At 31.1% G+C, this 16,666-nt stretch overlaps 2 protein-coding genes across 9 annotated transcripts in view; one reads left to right on the plus strand and one right to left on the minus strand.

The window, feature by feature from the left end:
• DOCK7 (dedicator of cytokinesis 7) overlaps positions 1-16,666 on the minus strand; it is a 150,543-nt gene that overhangs the window by 83,297 nt on the left and 50,580 nt on the right. The gene's annotated exons all lie outside the window — the stretch shown is intronic.
• Positions 7,107-15,456, plus strand: ANGPTL3 (angiopoietin-like 3). Its single transcript, XM_004679065.1, has 7 exons — positions 7,107-7,682; positions 8,332-8,442; positions 10,758-10,872; positions 12,154-12,267; positions 12,577-12,672; positions 14,451-14,717; positions 15,085-15,456. The coding sequence occupies exons 1-7, from the start codon at positions 7,188-7,190 to the stop codon at positions 15,267-15,269; spliced, it is 1,383 nt and encodes a 460-aa protein (XP_004679122.1). The 5' UTR covers positions 7,107-7,187; the 3' UTR covers positions 15,270-15,456.

A 16,666-nucleotide genomic window follows, 5' to 3' on the forward strand; every position in this document is an offset into this window, starting at 1 on the left:
AGGCAGGCAGGCAGGCAGGCAGGCAGGCAGACATTGTTTATCAAAACTAGATCAGTTAAACTAATAAGAACTACTATGGAATTCCAAAAGGACAATATACAGCAGAATTCGTTAACATAAAAAGAAATAACCAGCACATTGGGTTTAACAAGAGATTTCAGTTGTAATGGGGGGGGGAGACAAAAGATAACTGTGACCGATTAGCCACTGAAGTTAGCAAATAAAATTTGAACAAGAAATACTTATTGATTCTGCACCAAATGTCAGGGAACTATTGTGCAACAGGTAAACAAAGGAAGATTAAATAGCAATTCCCTGGTACTCAGGAACAAAAAGCCTAATGGAATAGAAAAGCCTATAAATAGACTATTTCAAAACAATGTAGTCTTAGAGCGCTGCACAGATGCTATGGGGGGGAAGGGGTAAGTACACTGCTGCCTGGGGGTGTCTTTTCATCATCTACCTCTGCAATATATTTGCTTAAGAAACTACATTATTTTTGTATAGGGTTTTCCAGAAGCTAGATTTTACTGGTTACATCCCTCTAATGATATGCAACACATTCTGCATTTTGGTAAATTGAGAATTGGATCTAGGATACAATGAGTTGGTTTTAGGCATAGTAACTTGAAAAATGATCTGAGTCCTATCAGGAGGAAAATGTTTCTCTTTTTGTGCAATTAGTGCACATTAATGATCTATACCATAGTTCTCTGTAATATTAAGGGTAATATTATTAAGGGTAATAAGCAAAAGGTAATATTCTACTCTTGTTTATTTAATAGTTGGAATACCTCTTTAAAGATTGTGTTCTTCTTAGATGAGAGACAGGAGTAATGCTTGATTCTTTTCTGTTATTGACTAATTTTGAAAATTATCAATGAGTGAATTACAATCTTATTAAAGAGATCAATGACATCTGTTTTTTAACATCATGTATAAACTAAAAAATGAAACATTTGATAGGATTCAATACATTACAGTTATACTCTAAGTTTTAATTAAAGTATTATTTGGATACCCCCCATCAGTTATTACCCCCCAAATCACCCATAGTCCACCACTATAGCCTGTTGCGCTTGTTCTTACTTCCCTCTCCCCTCTTTGGTGCTTTAGTTCTGTGACCTGCAATCAAGGGTTACTTTTTATGCTTGTCTTCATCTGACCTTAATATAGTTACTTTATATTCCCCATATTAGTGACACCATCTAATATTTTTCTTTCTCCTTCTGGCTTATTTCACATAGCATCTTCTCTTTCAGCTCCATCCAATAAGCCACAAATGGTATATCTTTTTTTTTTTTTTTGATCACTAAGTAATTTTTTTAAAAGATTTATTTATTGGGCCCTCCCTGGTGGCGCAGCGGGTTAAAGCACTGCACTAAGAAACTAAAGCCACTTCAGCATGAGTTCGATTCCCGCCTGCCCCGGAGGCGACCACATGGCGAGGCAGACCTCTCCTGACCCGCCCACTGCTCCCCTCAGCAGTGTACTTCGTCGATCTGCCTGTTCTGCTCCCGCTCTGTCTCTGGTGAATCCTCTCACCCTCTGCATCTCTGGCCTGTACCCCAGTTCTGTATGAATAAATAAAATAAATCTTAAAAAAAAAAAAGATTTATTTATTTATGCATACAGAACTGGTGTACAGACCAGAGGTGCAGGGACAGTGAGAGGATTCACCAGAGACACCAACAAGGAGAGGAGCAGCAAGTGAGACAGAATCAAATGGCACTGAAGCAGTTGTGACTAGCTTGCAGTGCTATGTCCTCATCTGGTGAGCAGCGAGGGTCCAAATTTTACGTTGTGTCTATAAACCACAACTTCTTGATTCATTCATCTGTTTTGGGGGCAATTAGGAGATTTGGGGGCACTTTAGGGACCCATTCCCAACAGCAAGAAAACAAAAGAGAACACAACTGATACATCAAACTAAGTCATTTAAAGTCTTATTGTCTAAGAAATCCAATTCATAACACTCTCACTGCCACAAATAGTGACAAAGTTAATTAAAAACTTTCTGAGAAAAATTCACCACTCTAGAAGCCAGTAAGACAGTAAAGATTCATGGGAGGAGGACAAAACACAAATATTACAAGGAATTTGGAAGAAGTTAATTCTAACTCTTATGGATAACTTTGAAACCTTTAAGGCCTCAGTGCAGAAGTAAATGCAGATATATTGGAAATACCAAGAAAATTAGAATTGAAAGTGGAGCCTGAAAATGTGACTGATTTGCTGCAATCTCATGATAAAACTTAAATGAGGCATTGTTTTTTATGGATGAGGAGAGGAAGCACTCAAGAAAGAAAATGCTGTGAACATTCTTTAAATGACAACTAAGGATACAGAATATTACATAAACTTAGTTGATAAAGCAGCAGCAGGGTTCAAGAAGACGAACTCCAATTTTGAAAGCAATTCTATTATCAATATGGGTAGATGGTATCAAATAGCATTGCATGTTACCAGAGATATTTTGTTAAACAAAGCATCCATAAATCCAGCAAACTTCTTGGTGCCTTACTTTAAGAAATTGCTAGTCACTCCAAAGTTCAGCAACCACTACCTTTCCAGTGAACAGTCAATAGTAAGGTAAGATCTTCCACCAGAAAAGGATTATGACTTACTGAGCCCTCAGATATTGGTTGACATTTTTTAAAAATACAGTAATTTTCAGACATACTGCTAATGTACACTTAATAGACTACGATATAGCATAAATTATACGCACTGGGAGCAAAAAAAAATTATTAACTCTTTATTATAATATTAGCAATATTGCATTAGTCTGGAACCAAGTTACATTACCTTCAAGTTGTTCCTGTATATAATACGAACCTATTTGCATAGCTAGTCATCCCAGGAATCTGTCTGATCAACACTAAGAAGTTAACAAGAGGAATCAGAATTTTTTTTTCACATTTTTGAATTATCTGAAATTCCACAGTAAGTGCTTTCACCACGAAAATTTTAATTTGCACTAATAGTGAACAAGAAAGATAAATATTTCTTCAAAGGTTATTCATATTCCAGATCTGCATTATTCAATTAAATTGCCTAATATGACTACTGAGTATTTTATGTATACCTGTTCTAAAAAATATAAGCTGTAAGTTTAAAATATACACCATATTTAGAAGACTGAACAAACATACCAAATATCATTTATATTGGCCATTATGTTGAACTGGCAATTTTTGATATAGTAGATTAAATAAAATATACTTCTAAAATTTTATTTCTTAAACACACTATGTTCTATCCAAACAATATTGTTCTGCACAAAGACAAAAGAAAGCAAATATATCACTCTTGCATTATTCTTTAGTTAATATAAACATTTCTATTTATAAACGTGTTCTTGACCTAGCACAGTGAGCTAGCCACAGCTGCTTCAGTGCTAGTTAGATCCAAGTTCTATCCCTAGCCCCAGAGGTGATCAACAAGGTGCAGCAGACCTCTCCTGTCTGCCTGCTGCTTCCCTTAGCAGTGTACTTTGTCAATCTTCCTGTTCTGCCTCCTCACTCTGTCTCTGGTGAATCCTCTCACCACCCCTGCACCTCTGGCCTATATACCCCAATTCTGTATACATAAAGAAATAAATCTTTTTTTTCAAATTTTCTCAATTAGTTTCAGACTGTTTCTACCAAAAATATTAATTTAAAAACAAATTATCACAGTTAAAAAACAACAAATTAAAAGGCCAATATATTCAAAAGAACAAATGCCTTGTGTTTTATTTGGAAATCATATCCTCATAAGATTGCATAATCTGGGGGAGGATAAAGGACTTTGCTTTGCTTGGAATTTAAACAAGGCTTCTAAATGTCCTACAATTCTATGCAGTAAGAAGTTTGTATTTTAGTTCTGAGAAACAAAACCTTTGACTATGACCTAATTTTGTTTAGTTTCTTATTTTATTTGCCATGAAACTTATAATTTTTATAACATTACTTATTATATCTGATCAGGGTTCTATTTAAATGGGCACAAATTCAAGCAAAGATTAGGTTGTGTTTGACAATTTGTACTGAAACACAAGCATCAAAAGGTAGATATAAAATTCTTTACAGGATTACTACTTTCATTACATTTTCCCATGTTGACACTCTCCCACAGCTTTTAATTAAATAAATTATAAACTTTAATGATATTCAATGACGTGTCAAGAAAAAAATATCCACATATTTCTATTCAGAATAAGCCATATACCTCTAACCTATCGGTTACTGTTACATGTGAGGAATTTATAGTAAAGCATTCAAGAAACATTAACATTCTCTTACAGTAACCAAAAAGCATGAAAGTCCCTCATACTGCCTCTCTTCAGTATTAGCATCCAGTTGCTTTCATGTAGTAGAATGTGTTACTTTTCAAAATTCCTTCTCCAAAATGAATCTCCTGTACCAAAAAGGTGAGTATATACTACACCCAAATCTTATGCTTGGAAAATTCCATTATTATGGTGCTATCATTCTTTTATTCATTCAATAAACATGTACTGTTTCTTTATCATGTTAAGAGATTCTATGAAAGTTTGGTAAGGAATTTAATTAAAAAACAGATAGAGATCTTGCTAATAATCAGCTTATATAGAAAAGCAAAGAGAAGCTGACCCATCTCAATTCCCCCAAAACTAGAAGGTAGTTGAAATATCAGGGTCAATAGTTGAAAGTCAGAAAAGCAGACAGTTAAGAGAAGTTTCGAAATATGCCCTTCGTGACCAATGATCACACCAACTTTTCCCTTTAAATAAATGGGGAGAAAACTTCAAAATCCTCTTCAGTTCAACATACACCTTCATAATTCCACAAAATGTACTAGTGGTTAAAGGTCAGATGAAACTAAAAAATTGGTTTTCTTGTTTTTATAGTTCTTCTCCAGTAGTGGAAGTAACCCTATATTCTTATTTACTTCCATTCTTTAACTGTTACAAATATAAGTATTTATACAGTTCTGTAACAGACATGTATAAAAAGTATACAAAGGCTAATCAAAAGACATAATTGCTAAAGAGGTACAAGAGATCAAAACTCAGAAAACCTATGTTCCAGCAAAACTTGCCAATTTCTATTTACTTAATATGAGATTAAGTCATATTCACCAAAGAAATATTACTGTATGGACATAAATGTATTGTCTCTAATATCAAAAAGAAACAGTTAACATATAACACTACAAAGTTTCAGATACTGGGCAGTATCTGAATTGTTTCATAAATATTAAACTGTATACAGTCTTTAAGGTCTGTCTTATCTTACCACTTAACAAACAGAAGTTCAGAAAAGCTAAGTAATTTGACCAAGGATCACAGAATAACAGAGGCAGGATTCCAATTCAGACAGTTTGATTTTATTATCATACTTTTAATCTCTCTGGCATACTAACTCTGCTTTAACTATTTCTCTAAAAAGCCCTTCATCTTAAATTATCAAAAGAAAGATTTTTCCTATCTACCAGGAAGAGACAATTCTAAGAACAGAAAACTGGAAATGATTCACTTCATAAAGTTTTACTTCACAATTTACAATTTAAACTAAAATGTATTATATCATATTTCTCCCACAATGCCTTTATGAAAAATAACGAAGTTAAGATTGACTATATAAACACACTGAACAGGAGGTTGTTTCATGAGCTATAATAACTAATATTCTGAGTACTTTCTATATACCAGACACTTTTTAAGTACTTTATGTAAATAACTTTTTTTGATTATCATAACCCTATGAAGTATGTACTAAAACTACTCCAACTTTACAAATAAGGAGACTAAGGTATGGGGGTATTAACTTGTCCAAGGTTAGACAGATAGAGCTAGTCTTAGAATGCAGACTGTAGTCTTGATTCCAGAGACCATATGCAACAATTTCACCATATTATTTGTCAAGATAAGGCATTTTATAGGGTTTATTATTCTCTAAATATTCATAATATGAATCTTCAACTTAATTAGAACATTTAAAAAATTTAACTGGCACATTTAGTATTTTTCCTTTTAACACTAAACTAGAAGCACAGTGAAAAATTCATTTTTAAAAATACTATTGTTGGGCCCTCCCTGGTGGCGCAGCGGGTTGAAGCACAGCATTGAAAATCTAAAGCCGCTTCAGCATGAGTTCAATTCCCGCCTGCCCCGGAGGTGACCACATGGTGTGGCAAACCTCTCCTGACCTGCCCGCTGCTCCCCTCAGCAGTGTACTTCATCGATCTGCCTGTTCTGCTCCCCGCTCTGTCTCTGGTGAAGCCTCTCACCCTCCATATCTCTGGCCTGTGCCCCAGTTCTGTATGCACAAATAAATAAATCTTAAAAAAAAAAAAAAAACTATTGTTAGTGTTGTTAAAATTATATACCAAAATTATTATCAGGCTCACAAACTTCAGAAAAAACAATGATGGGTAGTTTCTGGCCAGGGGAGTGTTTAAGATTTAATTCTGATGTGACCTTAGAAGAACATGTAACTATTGGTCCCTTAATGGGCAAATGGAAAAAAGGCCAGAACACAGAAACATGGAATATAATGGAGAAAGGAAGAAAACCCCTTTTAATAATACTTATAATATATGGAATTTTAGTAAAATATACAAATAGGTAATATGAAGCAAAAAGACATGCCAACAAATAATCACTATGACAAAATAAGGAACATACATTCATTAATTAGTTACACAGACTACCATGAAAATGCAGCATTGAAGGCATTAATCTCAAAGAAGGTGGCTTCACAGAGATATTTATGAGAATGGGTCATATTATCAAAAATACTAAAATACAATTTGAGAAATACATACTTAAGTCACCAATTTATGAATGATGGATTTATTAGTCAAGAGTTTGATTTTTACTTGTCAATTTCTTTCAAAATCATGACAAATTAAACGAGCTTCTGAAAACTGGTATCTCTCACAACCCTGAAAGTACAGTGTATAATATAGCAAAGTTAAATACTATAACAATTTCATATTACCTACTAAGTCAGTTATTCATTTCTTTCATTTCATTGATCTAACTCAGTGTGAAAGGTTACCACTGTACAAGTTTACACAGCTTAATGATTAACTGTATTTACCTGCCAACTTCACTGGTTTATGTGGCAAATAGTGGTATATATAGAGTTTAGAAATCTAAGTTGGCTAGAGGAGAAAACTAATCCCAAATTGCCTGAAATTGAATAATTTGGATCAAAATGTACACGATTAAACTTTTTCTTTTAATTGCTCCTCTAGTTTTTTCTTCTAAAATTGATCAAGATTATTTATCATTTGATTCTATATCTCCAGAGCCAAAATCAAGATTTGCTATGTTAGATGATGTAAAAATTTTAGCCAATGGCCTCCTTCAGCTGGGACATGGTCTTAAAGATTTTGTCCATAAAACTAAAGGCCAAATTAATGACATATTTCAAAAACTCAACATATTTGATCAGTCTTTTTATGACTTATCACTGCAAGCCAATGAAATCAAAGAAGAAGAAAAGGAACTTAGAAGAACTACATCCAAGCTTCAGGTCAAAAATGAAGAAGTGAAGAATATGTCACTTGAGCTCAACTCAAAACTTGAAAGCCTTCTAGAAGAAAAAATTCTACTGCAACAAAAAGTGAGATATTTGGAGGAACAATTAACTAACTTAATTAAAAATCAACCTGAAATTCAGGAACATCCAGAAGTAACTTCACTTAAAGTAAGTAGAAACTAAATAAAGTTCACAATTATGTTTTCAATGGTTATTCTTAAAAAATATCTAAGGCATGCTATTTTAATTCTTTTGTTATGCTGTTGAAATACTGTATTTCTATCTAGGTTAATAAAGTCTCCAGAAAATACAACTTCCCATTACAATTTCACACTGGTTGTTGTTTACCTTACCTTACATTACCTTACCTTACATTAATTGTCATATGAAGACAACTAAATTTTATATTCATATGAAATTGTCAAATAAAAAAATATATAGAACATTAAAACATAATCATACTGCAAATGGTTAATTACAGGAATATAGCCTTGAAACTATCTGTCCATTTTTAAAATGGATAAGAGAATACAGAAAATGGATTTATTTATTTTAAAACACTGGTTATTTTATGCAATTAAGGTAATAAGTCCAGAAAATCTGACTTTTGAGATATTTTAAATGAAACATGAAAAGTATATGATATTTGAAAAAGGCAGACAGGAAAAAATGATTACCACTGATTAAAAAGTATCCACTTTTTTAATCCACTATTAGTTTTTTAAAAAGTAGATTGCAAAAGGCATGGGAAATAACAAGGTTTAATTTAATCAAAAGGGAAGAAATAAAACCTAACCAATCTAAAATCTATATCCAGACTTTTGTACAACAGCAAGATAACAACATCAAAGACCTTCTGCAGACTGTGGAAGAACAATACAGACAATTAAACCAACAGCACAGTCAAATAAAAGAAATAGAAAATCAGGTAAGTCATTATTTTAATAATATGTCCAATCTTTTACATGAAAGTTAGGTTCATGAAAACATTGGACCCTAAAAATATTTAGAATATTTAAATTGGACAGCAAGTAAAAGGATTATACAACATGGTTGTTTAGACTGTGGGCTCTGAAGCTAATAAAGTACTTGGATTTGAATCTTGACTCTGTAAAATTTCTGTGACCTTGAATAAATTACTTAACCCATGTCTTTCCATTTCCTTACTCTATAATGATAATAACAAAAGCTATTTTACAAGATTGTTGTGAGACAAAAAAGAATTAATTCATATAAAGTATATCCTCAGTAAAGCAGCTGAAGTGATTCCATTAAAATTTAAATTAGATCTTATGTCTCTTAGCTCAAAATCACAGAATAATTTCCCATCACACTCATGTGCATAAAACCCAAGATGACCTGACATATTATCTCAAATGATTTCATCTCCTTTAGTCTAGTCACACTGACCTAATCACTTAAATATATCAAACATGCTGCATTTCCGGGCCTTTGTCCTTGTTTTTTCCCTTTATTGGAATGCTCTAGGTTTACGCTTTGCCCACTCTTTCATTCACTTTAAGTCTTTATTAAATATAAAGTCTTTATCAAATTTCCAACAAAGTCTTTCTAGGTCACATCATCAAAATTACAATCTTCTGTTCCCAAGCTTGAAAACTACCTCCTTCATTATTTCTTTTTTTTTTTTTTCATTAACACATGTATCTAATTAAATATGAAATTAAGTTATTTCTCTATTCTTGCACTAAAATGCAACCTCCATAAATTCAGGAGGTTCATCCATCATATTTACTACTATACTATACCCCAGAATAAAGAACACTGTCTGATACACAGCAGGCAGTCAATAAACATGTTGAATTAATAAAGGTAATGTCATATTCAGCATGTATTTCTTAATAAAAACTTGTTGTTTAATTATTATTATTATTGCAAACTGAGAGCTAGATAATTAAAAGTACAACACCAAAAAATATAATTAATCTGCAATGTAAACAACTGGCTAAATGAGAAAGGGAGAATTCTTTTCATAAGTAAGCTTATCAGATGCAAGCATTCCAATATATAGTACCCTAATCCAGAAATATTAATAATATTCAAAATTCCATTCAAGAGAATTCAAAAAAATAAAACATTCAGAGAAACTTGTAGAAAAAGTTCCCCAAAATTATGTTAATTATTATCAAACAAACATGAATTTTATGACCTACAATTTTAGAAGGTTATTTTTTACTGACAGCTCATAGCTTAGTAGGTTATTTTCAGTATTTGTCCAAAAGGGATTTTTGCCAACTACTTTTGATTTCCATAATTTTCTACTAATAAAACTTTTCTAAATTATTTTTTACTAAAGCTTTTATGATGTAATAAACCTGTTCACAGTTGGGAAATTCACCATTATAAAATAAAACACATTTTGTCTAATAATAACTGTATGAAGAATTCAAAATAATGAATTTCAGAGAAAAAAGAAATGTTAGATTACCTAATCCAACTATTTCAAATTTAAATTAAGAAAACAAAAATCTAAAAGTTACTTTAATTACTGATGCTTCTTAAAAAGGAGTAATACCCAGTAACAAACTTTACAACAAATTCCTATGAATTAGATCCTAGGAAAAGTCATTATACTAACAGTAGTGCTATAAGATATTACATATTTTCCTCTTAGCTCAAACATCAGTAAGAAAAGTTACCAATCAATATACTGTAAACCAGTACACATTAAATAAATGTGTTGTTGCTAAACAATTTTGAACATGTTGAGAGCAAATAAACCTAATAATTTGTTACCTCCAGATAAGTCTACATGTTAAAATTATCAAGTCTCTGGCAAATTATGAACTGGGTATTTTGTGTCAGTCTTGAATATCAGAATATATGAGTGTCATTAAATTTAAAATCTGTCTATGTTACTGAATACAATAGCAACACGCTAACATTCTATTCATAAGAATATACATGTAATAGGATATGAAAATGTAAATTTATACATAAAAATATTCTAAGCAAAGTAGACTCTGCTTTTGGTCTTGCTCTGATCTTTAACCAATCTGATTTTTGCATTTTCCTCTTTATTTTTTTTGAACTCATTAAATAAATGCCTGAGTAAGCATTTTAAGAATAAAATACACAATTTAAGCAGCAATTTATTATTGATATATGAAAATAATATTTTGAATTAAAAGATGCATACAAGTTGTACTTTTCATATACTCACTTAGGCTGTCAAACTGTATATTTAATGCCATTATTAAATGTAGATTTGTGTCCTTTTATCAGCTAAGAAGAACTGGTACTCAAGAACCCACAGAGAATTCTCTCTCTTCTAAACCAAGAGCACCAAGAACTACCCCTGCTCTTCATTTGAATGAAACAAATAATGTAGAACATGATGGTAAGATCATTTGGTATGTTTCCTTCCGAAGCTATTTACCACCAAATTCTACTTCTTTGATAATTCCATCCAAAATCCTTTTTCTCAGGGCCTCTTCTAGACCAAAAGAATAGACAAATTCACCAAATATAACTTGTCAACCAAAATTGAACCCTGATATTTTTTTAACCCTATAGAACATATTCATAAGAGAAGCAGGAAAATATGAATACCGACTAGATAATAATATAGATTTATACATGACCTTTGAACAAGATTTAAGATGTGCACATCTACTTAGAGGTGGTGTTTTTCCCAACAGTTAGACCTCCATGCTTGCAACTTCTGAATCCATGAATTCAATGAAGAATTTATAGATGTGAATACATGAATAGGGAGGGCTGACTGTAAGAGATTTGTGCATCCATGGATATTGGTATCCATAGGGGGATGTAGGAGATACAAAAACAAATCACCCCCACAGATACAAAGTACAGTTATAGTTGAAGTTTTTTGAGAATCAAAAGTTACACATGAATTTTCTACTGTTCTACACTACATCCCATCCTGGTTATTTAAGGATCAACTGTATTGATGTAATGGTGGCATTGCAATTGTGTCAGAAAATCATGTTTAAGAAATGCATGATCGATATCTAAGGAGTTGAAGAGTCATATATTTGTAAAATGCATGTTTGTGTATGTCTGTTTCTAAACACATATGACAAAGCATTAACAATTATTGAAAATAAAAAGAAAAATTATGTTAATTTCTATTTTCCTGTTTGCTTGAAATTTTTCATAAAAATAACAATACTGTTACTAACCAGTATCCATTTCAACCAAACTTCAACAAAATGATATACTTTCAAAACATTTATTTTTATTAATTTCATGCAGAAAAAAAATGTGTTCACTTCCATGTACATTCATTCTTTCCACATATATCTGTGGAATATAGCTGTCATGTATCAGCAATATACTAATATTTCATTTGTGGTATTTTATGTATATTCTTTTATACTGGTAAAACAAATGTTTAAAACTCTCATTTTATCACTTTTTTATAAAAATTAAATCAGGTTAGTTGTATTTTTATATTCTTTGCATGCTATCTAATAAAAATGTCTTAGCATAAACTATCTTCTCAGTAATCATTATTGAAATAAGCTTAAGACAACATTGCAATACCAGTGTCAAATAAGCTTAAGACAACATGGCAATACCAGTGTCAAGTAAAATCTTGAGCGCCAATAGATACCATTCTTAGATGTGTTATGTAATAACATTTTGTTGATCCTAGACATTCCTATGGATTGCACCGCCATTTATAACAGAGGTGAACATACAAGTGGCATCTACTCCATTAGGCCCACCAACCATGAAGCTTTTAATGTCTACTGTGAAGTTAAATCAGGTAAAGTTAGCTTATGGGGAAAATGGACAGTTGGTACTTCAAGTCACTACCAATTAGTAAGACAAATCCTGTTATCTTTATTCTGAATACATATGATGAAACATATAATAGTTGTAAGGATATAATATTACTTATATTTCTCATACACACACACACACACACACACATACACTCACTATTCTCTATCATTTTCCATAATAACCTGAAGTAACTATAGTCAATAAGTTTATTAAGACAAATTAATTGAAGTATTTTGTTACCTGTGAGCAGAAACCAATAAAAACACAAAATTTCATTCAATATATTCAGGCAGTTCATGGACATTAATTCAACAACGAACAGATGGATTCCAAAACTTCAATGAAACCTGGGAAAACTACAAGTATGGTTTTGGGAAGCTTGATGGTAAGGTGACTTCACTCAGTGATTCATTCATTAATTTTAAAGTGTTTTAAATATTATGCACAGCATTAAAATGCAAAACTAAATTCAGAGAAATAATCCCAGACTTCATAGAACTTACTAAACAAATAATTACACATTTGTTAGTAATTACATTTATTACAAGTGTCTTTATTTGAATTATATTTAAGTGTCACAATTCATGTCTTAATTATATTTATCAGAATATAATCTGATGGCTTATAATTAACATAATTAAAGAGAATTTTGATTAAATGATATTAAGTTGTTAAAAGTAAACTACAAAGAAAAACCATCCTTTACCACTCTACTTTCTTATTAACATTTTAGATATTAATTAATTTAGATGTTGAAAGGGACAGGAAATAGAAAAATCACATAAAATGTTTAGATTCCAAATATTTAAATATTATCCAGTATAAATAAAATAAATGGGTGTAAGCAAGTTTAACTCAATGCAGATCACAAAGTAAGATTTAAAACAATCAAATTTGGGGCTCTCCCTGGTGGCACAGGATTTAAAGCACAGCACTAAGAATTCACTTCAGTATGAATTCAATCCCTACCCTGGGAAGTGAAGGTGATCTACCTGGCGAGGCAGACCACTACTGACCCGCCTGCTGCTCCCCTCAGCAGTGTACTTCCTCCATCTGCCTGTTCTACTCCCCACTTTGTCTCCTGTGAAGCCTCTCACCGCTCCTGCACCACTGGCCTGTACCCCAGTTCTGTATGCATAAATAAATAAATTTTTATAAATTAAAAAAAAAAGCAAGTAACAGGTTTAAAATCCAAGAAGCATATTATAAAATCCATGAATGATATAAAAGTGCTTATGTTATAAAGTGGAAAATAACCGCTATTATACTAAACCTGTAAACATTCAGTATACTTGAGTATTTATTAAATTTTGTATTCAAACTACCAAATAAATCCCAAAAGGTATTTTCAGTAATATATTTTGTAGCCCCAAATTTTCTTCTAAATGTGACTATAAACCAAAAGTAAAAGACTTAGTTAAGGCTAAAGTATTCATTTATTTCTATAAGAAAGCAAATTATTTGAACTTGCAATCCTTAAAATAAGTCTTATAGTAATTCAACAGCAGTAAGAAAAAAATTGAATTTTTCCCTAAATAAAAAAATATAAAGAGAAATTTACTTGTATTTATTTATAATTATAATAAAAAATGTATTTTAAATAAAAGTAACTTAATTTTTTAGCTAAAATAAAAACTACAATCCTTCATTTAAAATGCTTGTTCCCACCTTTACAACATTTACAACATTTACATTTACAATAAGCAACTCAAAGACCAAGACTATATTCAATGAAAATTACATTGCTATTATCTAAATCTCTGGGAATAGTTAATAGATCTCTTGATCATATACTGGTTGTGAATAAACAATAAACACTGAATCCAGTACAAGAACCTAGGAATGAGATAATATACCGATAACCAAAACAAAACATTTCTATCACATCCTACTATGTTTTTCAAGTGAATTTGCCTCAGAATATGCATTTTAGAAAGGATAAACAGATTGTAGGCAGGCCTAATATTTTCAACACATATATGTATCTACATATAACTATACTTGATTAAATTGTTTTAACAAGAAATATTTTTTAAAAGTCTTAAGTACCCAAGGGATTTGAAAATGAACAATTCATTTACTTAAATCACACTGAAAAAAAAAAATGCCAGTATATAATATGTGGTTAACAATATACATTATCTTTACAACCCTTCTTCTCAGGAGAATTTTGGTTGGGCCTGGAGAAGATATACTCCATTGTGAAACAATCTAATTACATTTTACGAGTTGAGCTAGAAGACTGGAAAGACAATACTTACTACATTGAATATTCTTTTCACTTGGGAAATCAAGCAACCAATTATAGGTTACACCTTGTTGAGATTACTGGTAATTTCCCCAATGTGCTTCCACAACACAAAGACTTGGAATTTTCTACTTGGGATCACAAAGCAAAAGGACACGTCAACTGTATGGAAAGTTATTCAGGTACCCTTTTCAAATATCAATACTTTATTTTTTTCATGTCTTCAAGATATCTTCTGGATATATTAATTGATAACTACAATATCAACTTTAAAATTTGACTCTACAAATATCTTCTCTATAGGTAAAAATTCCTTAACATAATTGTTAATTTGATTCTAGTTCTACTAATTTTTTCTACTTCTAGTCTCCCTCAGATATTTTATTTTAAATGCTATCCATGAGACTTACACAGAATATTTAAAATTGGGATGCATGCATCTACAACACTGTGATATTGATAAGACAGGAAGACAGACTCATGGGAAATACACTAACAGTAACTGCATATGAGTTTGTATCCATTAAGTTGCATATCTATCATTTTTAGGAGGCTGGTGGTGGCATGATGTTTGTGGAGAAAACCATCTCAATGGTAAATATAACAAAATGAGAGCAAAATCTAAACCAGAGAAGAGAAGAGGAATATGGTGGAAGTCTCAAAATGGAAAGATATATGCTATCAAATCAACAAAACTATTGATCCACCCAACAGATTCAGAAAGCTTTAAATGAACTAAGGCAAGTTAAAAAGCCAATAAACTAAACAACAAACTTATCCAAGTTTCTGTGGTTTAATAATCTGGTCTTAAATCAACTACAGAAGGCTTTAGAAATTATTTTAAAAACACTGTCAACTTAAGATTAAACATATTGTTACATCACCTCAGAGAACATTTACCTCTCTCAATCAGAATTATTACATCATTTATTCATATATTTTCTGATGGGGAAATCAATTTTAGATGGTCACAATCTAAATTTTAATGAATGGCGAATTTTAAAATAAAAAACGTACAGAGACATATTTTAAAGGTCATCGTGTAGACTAAATTCATAACTTCCCCAATTTTAAGAAAGTAGTTACCTTGCTAAAACTTTAAAGCCAAGTAAACAGAAAAGACTGATAATTTCAGTTCTTAAACATTCTATGTATTAATTTCAAAAATAAAGTCAGTCAATTCAGAGTAAATGTGATCTTAGAATGTGTTTTACAACTAATGCTTCCTTTTGTTAGGAAATAATATGGAATAAATATCTGGTAGACATTATAAAGGCAAATAAAGGAGAAAGAAATATTGTGTTAATATAAATTCTGTCTAATATGCAGTAGATAGTAAGTAATTAATAAGTCATATTGACTTTAATATCGGTATCACTGTATTCTTATATATTTGTTATATTGTATCTTATACATTTTATATGTTTTAACACTACATGAAAACATTGTAAAGGGATCAAGCCAGAATACAATAAAAAATGAATGTATTTGCAAGTTTAGTAAGAATCTATTTCCCCAGATGTGGTATAAACCTAATACTTACATATAGGCTTTCAACAGGATTAAAATTCATAACAAATTATTGAATGCTTAAATAGCCAGATGTACATGTTTCCAAATTCAATAAAAACTAGATGATTTTTATAACAGAAATTTAAATTCTTAGTTTTGACTAACATTGCAGTAGAAGTACTACGTTATTTCTAATTTAAATTTCAAATCCTCCAGGATAATTAAATGTAAATCCTTTGACCATATCACTTGTATATATTTTAAAATAAGTTTTTAAAGAAACTACCAAAGAGAAATAAAATTTTGAATTGTCCTTTTTTAAAGGTAAAGCACCTAAATTAAACACTGACTCATCTATGTAAATACTTGTTCATTCAGTTTTCTATATTTTAACTACATGCAAATATGTCACATAACTTTATGTATGTGGATCTTACATAGATGTTTTATTTCAAAGAAGTACAAAAGAGTAAAGGCAAGAGACTTTTTAAAAGTCTGGTAATCTAATATGCTTTCTTCCCATTTCTACTTCCATAATCTGTCTTTAATCTGGAGTCGTAAATAACCAGTCTACTCACTGCCTGTTCTGTTAATTTTTTTTTTAAGATTTATTTATTTA

This window comes from Condylura cristata, unplaced genomic scaffold (assembly GCF_000260355.1).
Source record: "Condylura cristata isolate star-nosed mole 26May11 unplaced genomic scaffold, ConCri1.0 scaffold00008, whole genome shotgun sequence".
In the NCBI taxonomy this organism is placed as follows: Eukaryota; Metazoa; Chordata; class Mammalia; order Eulipotyphla; family Talpidae; genus Condylura; species Condylura cristata.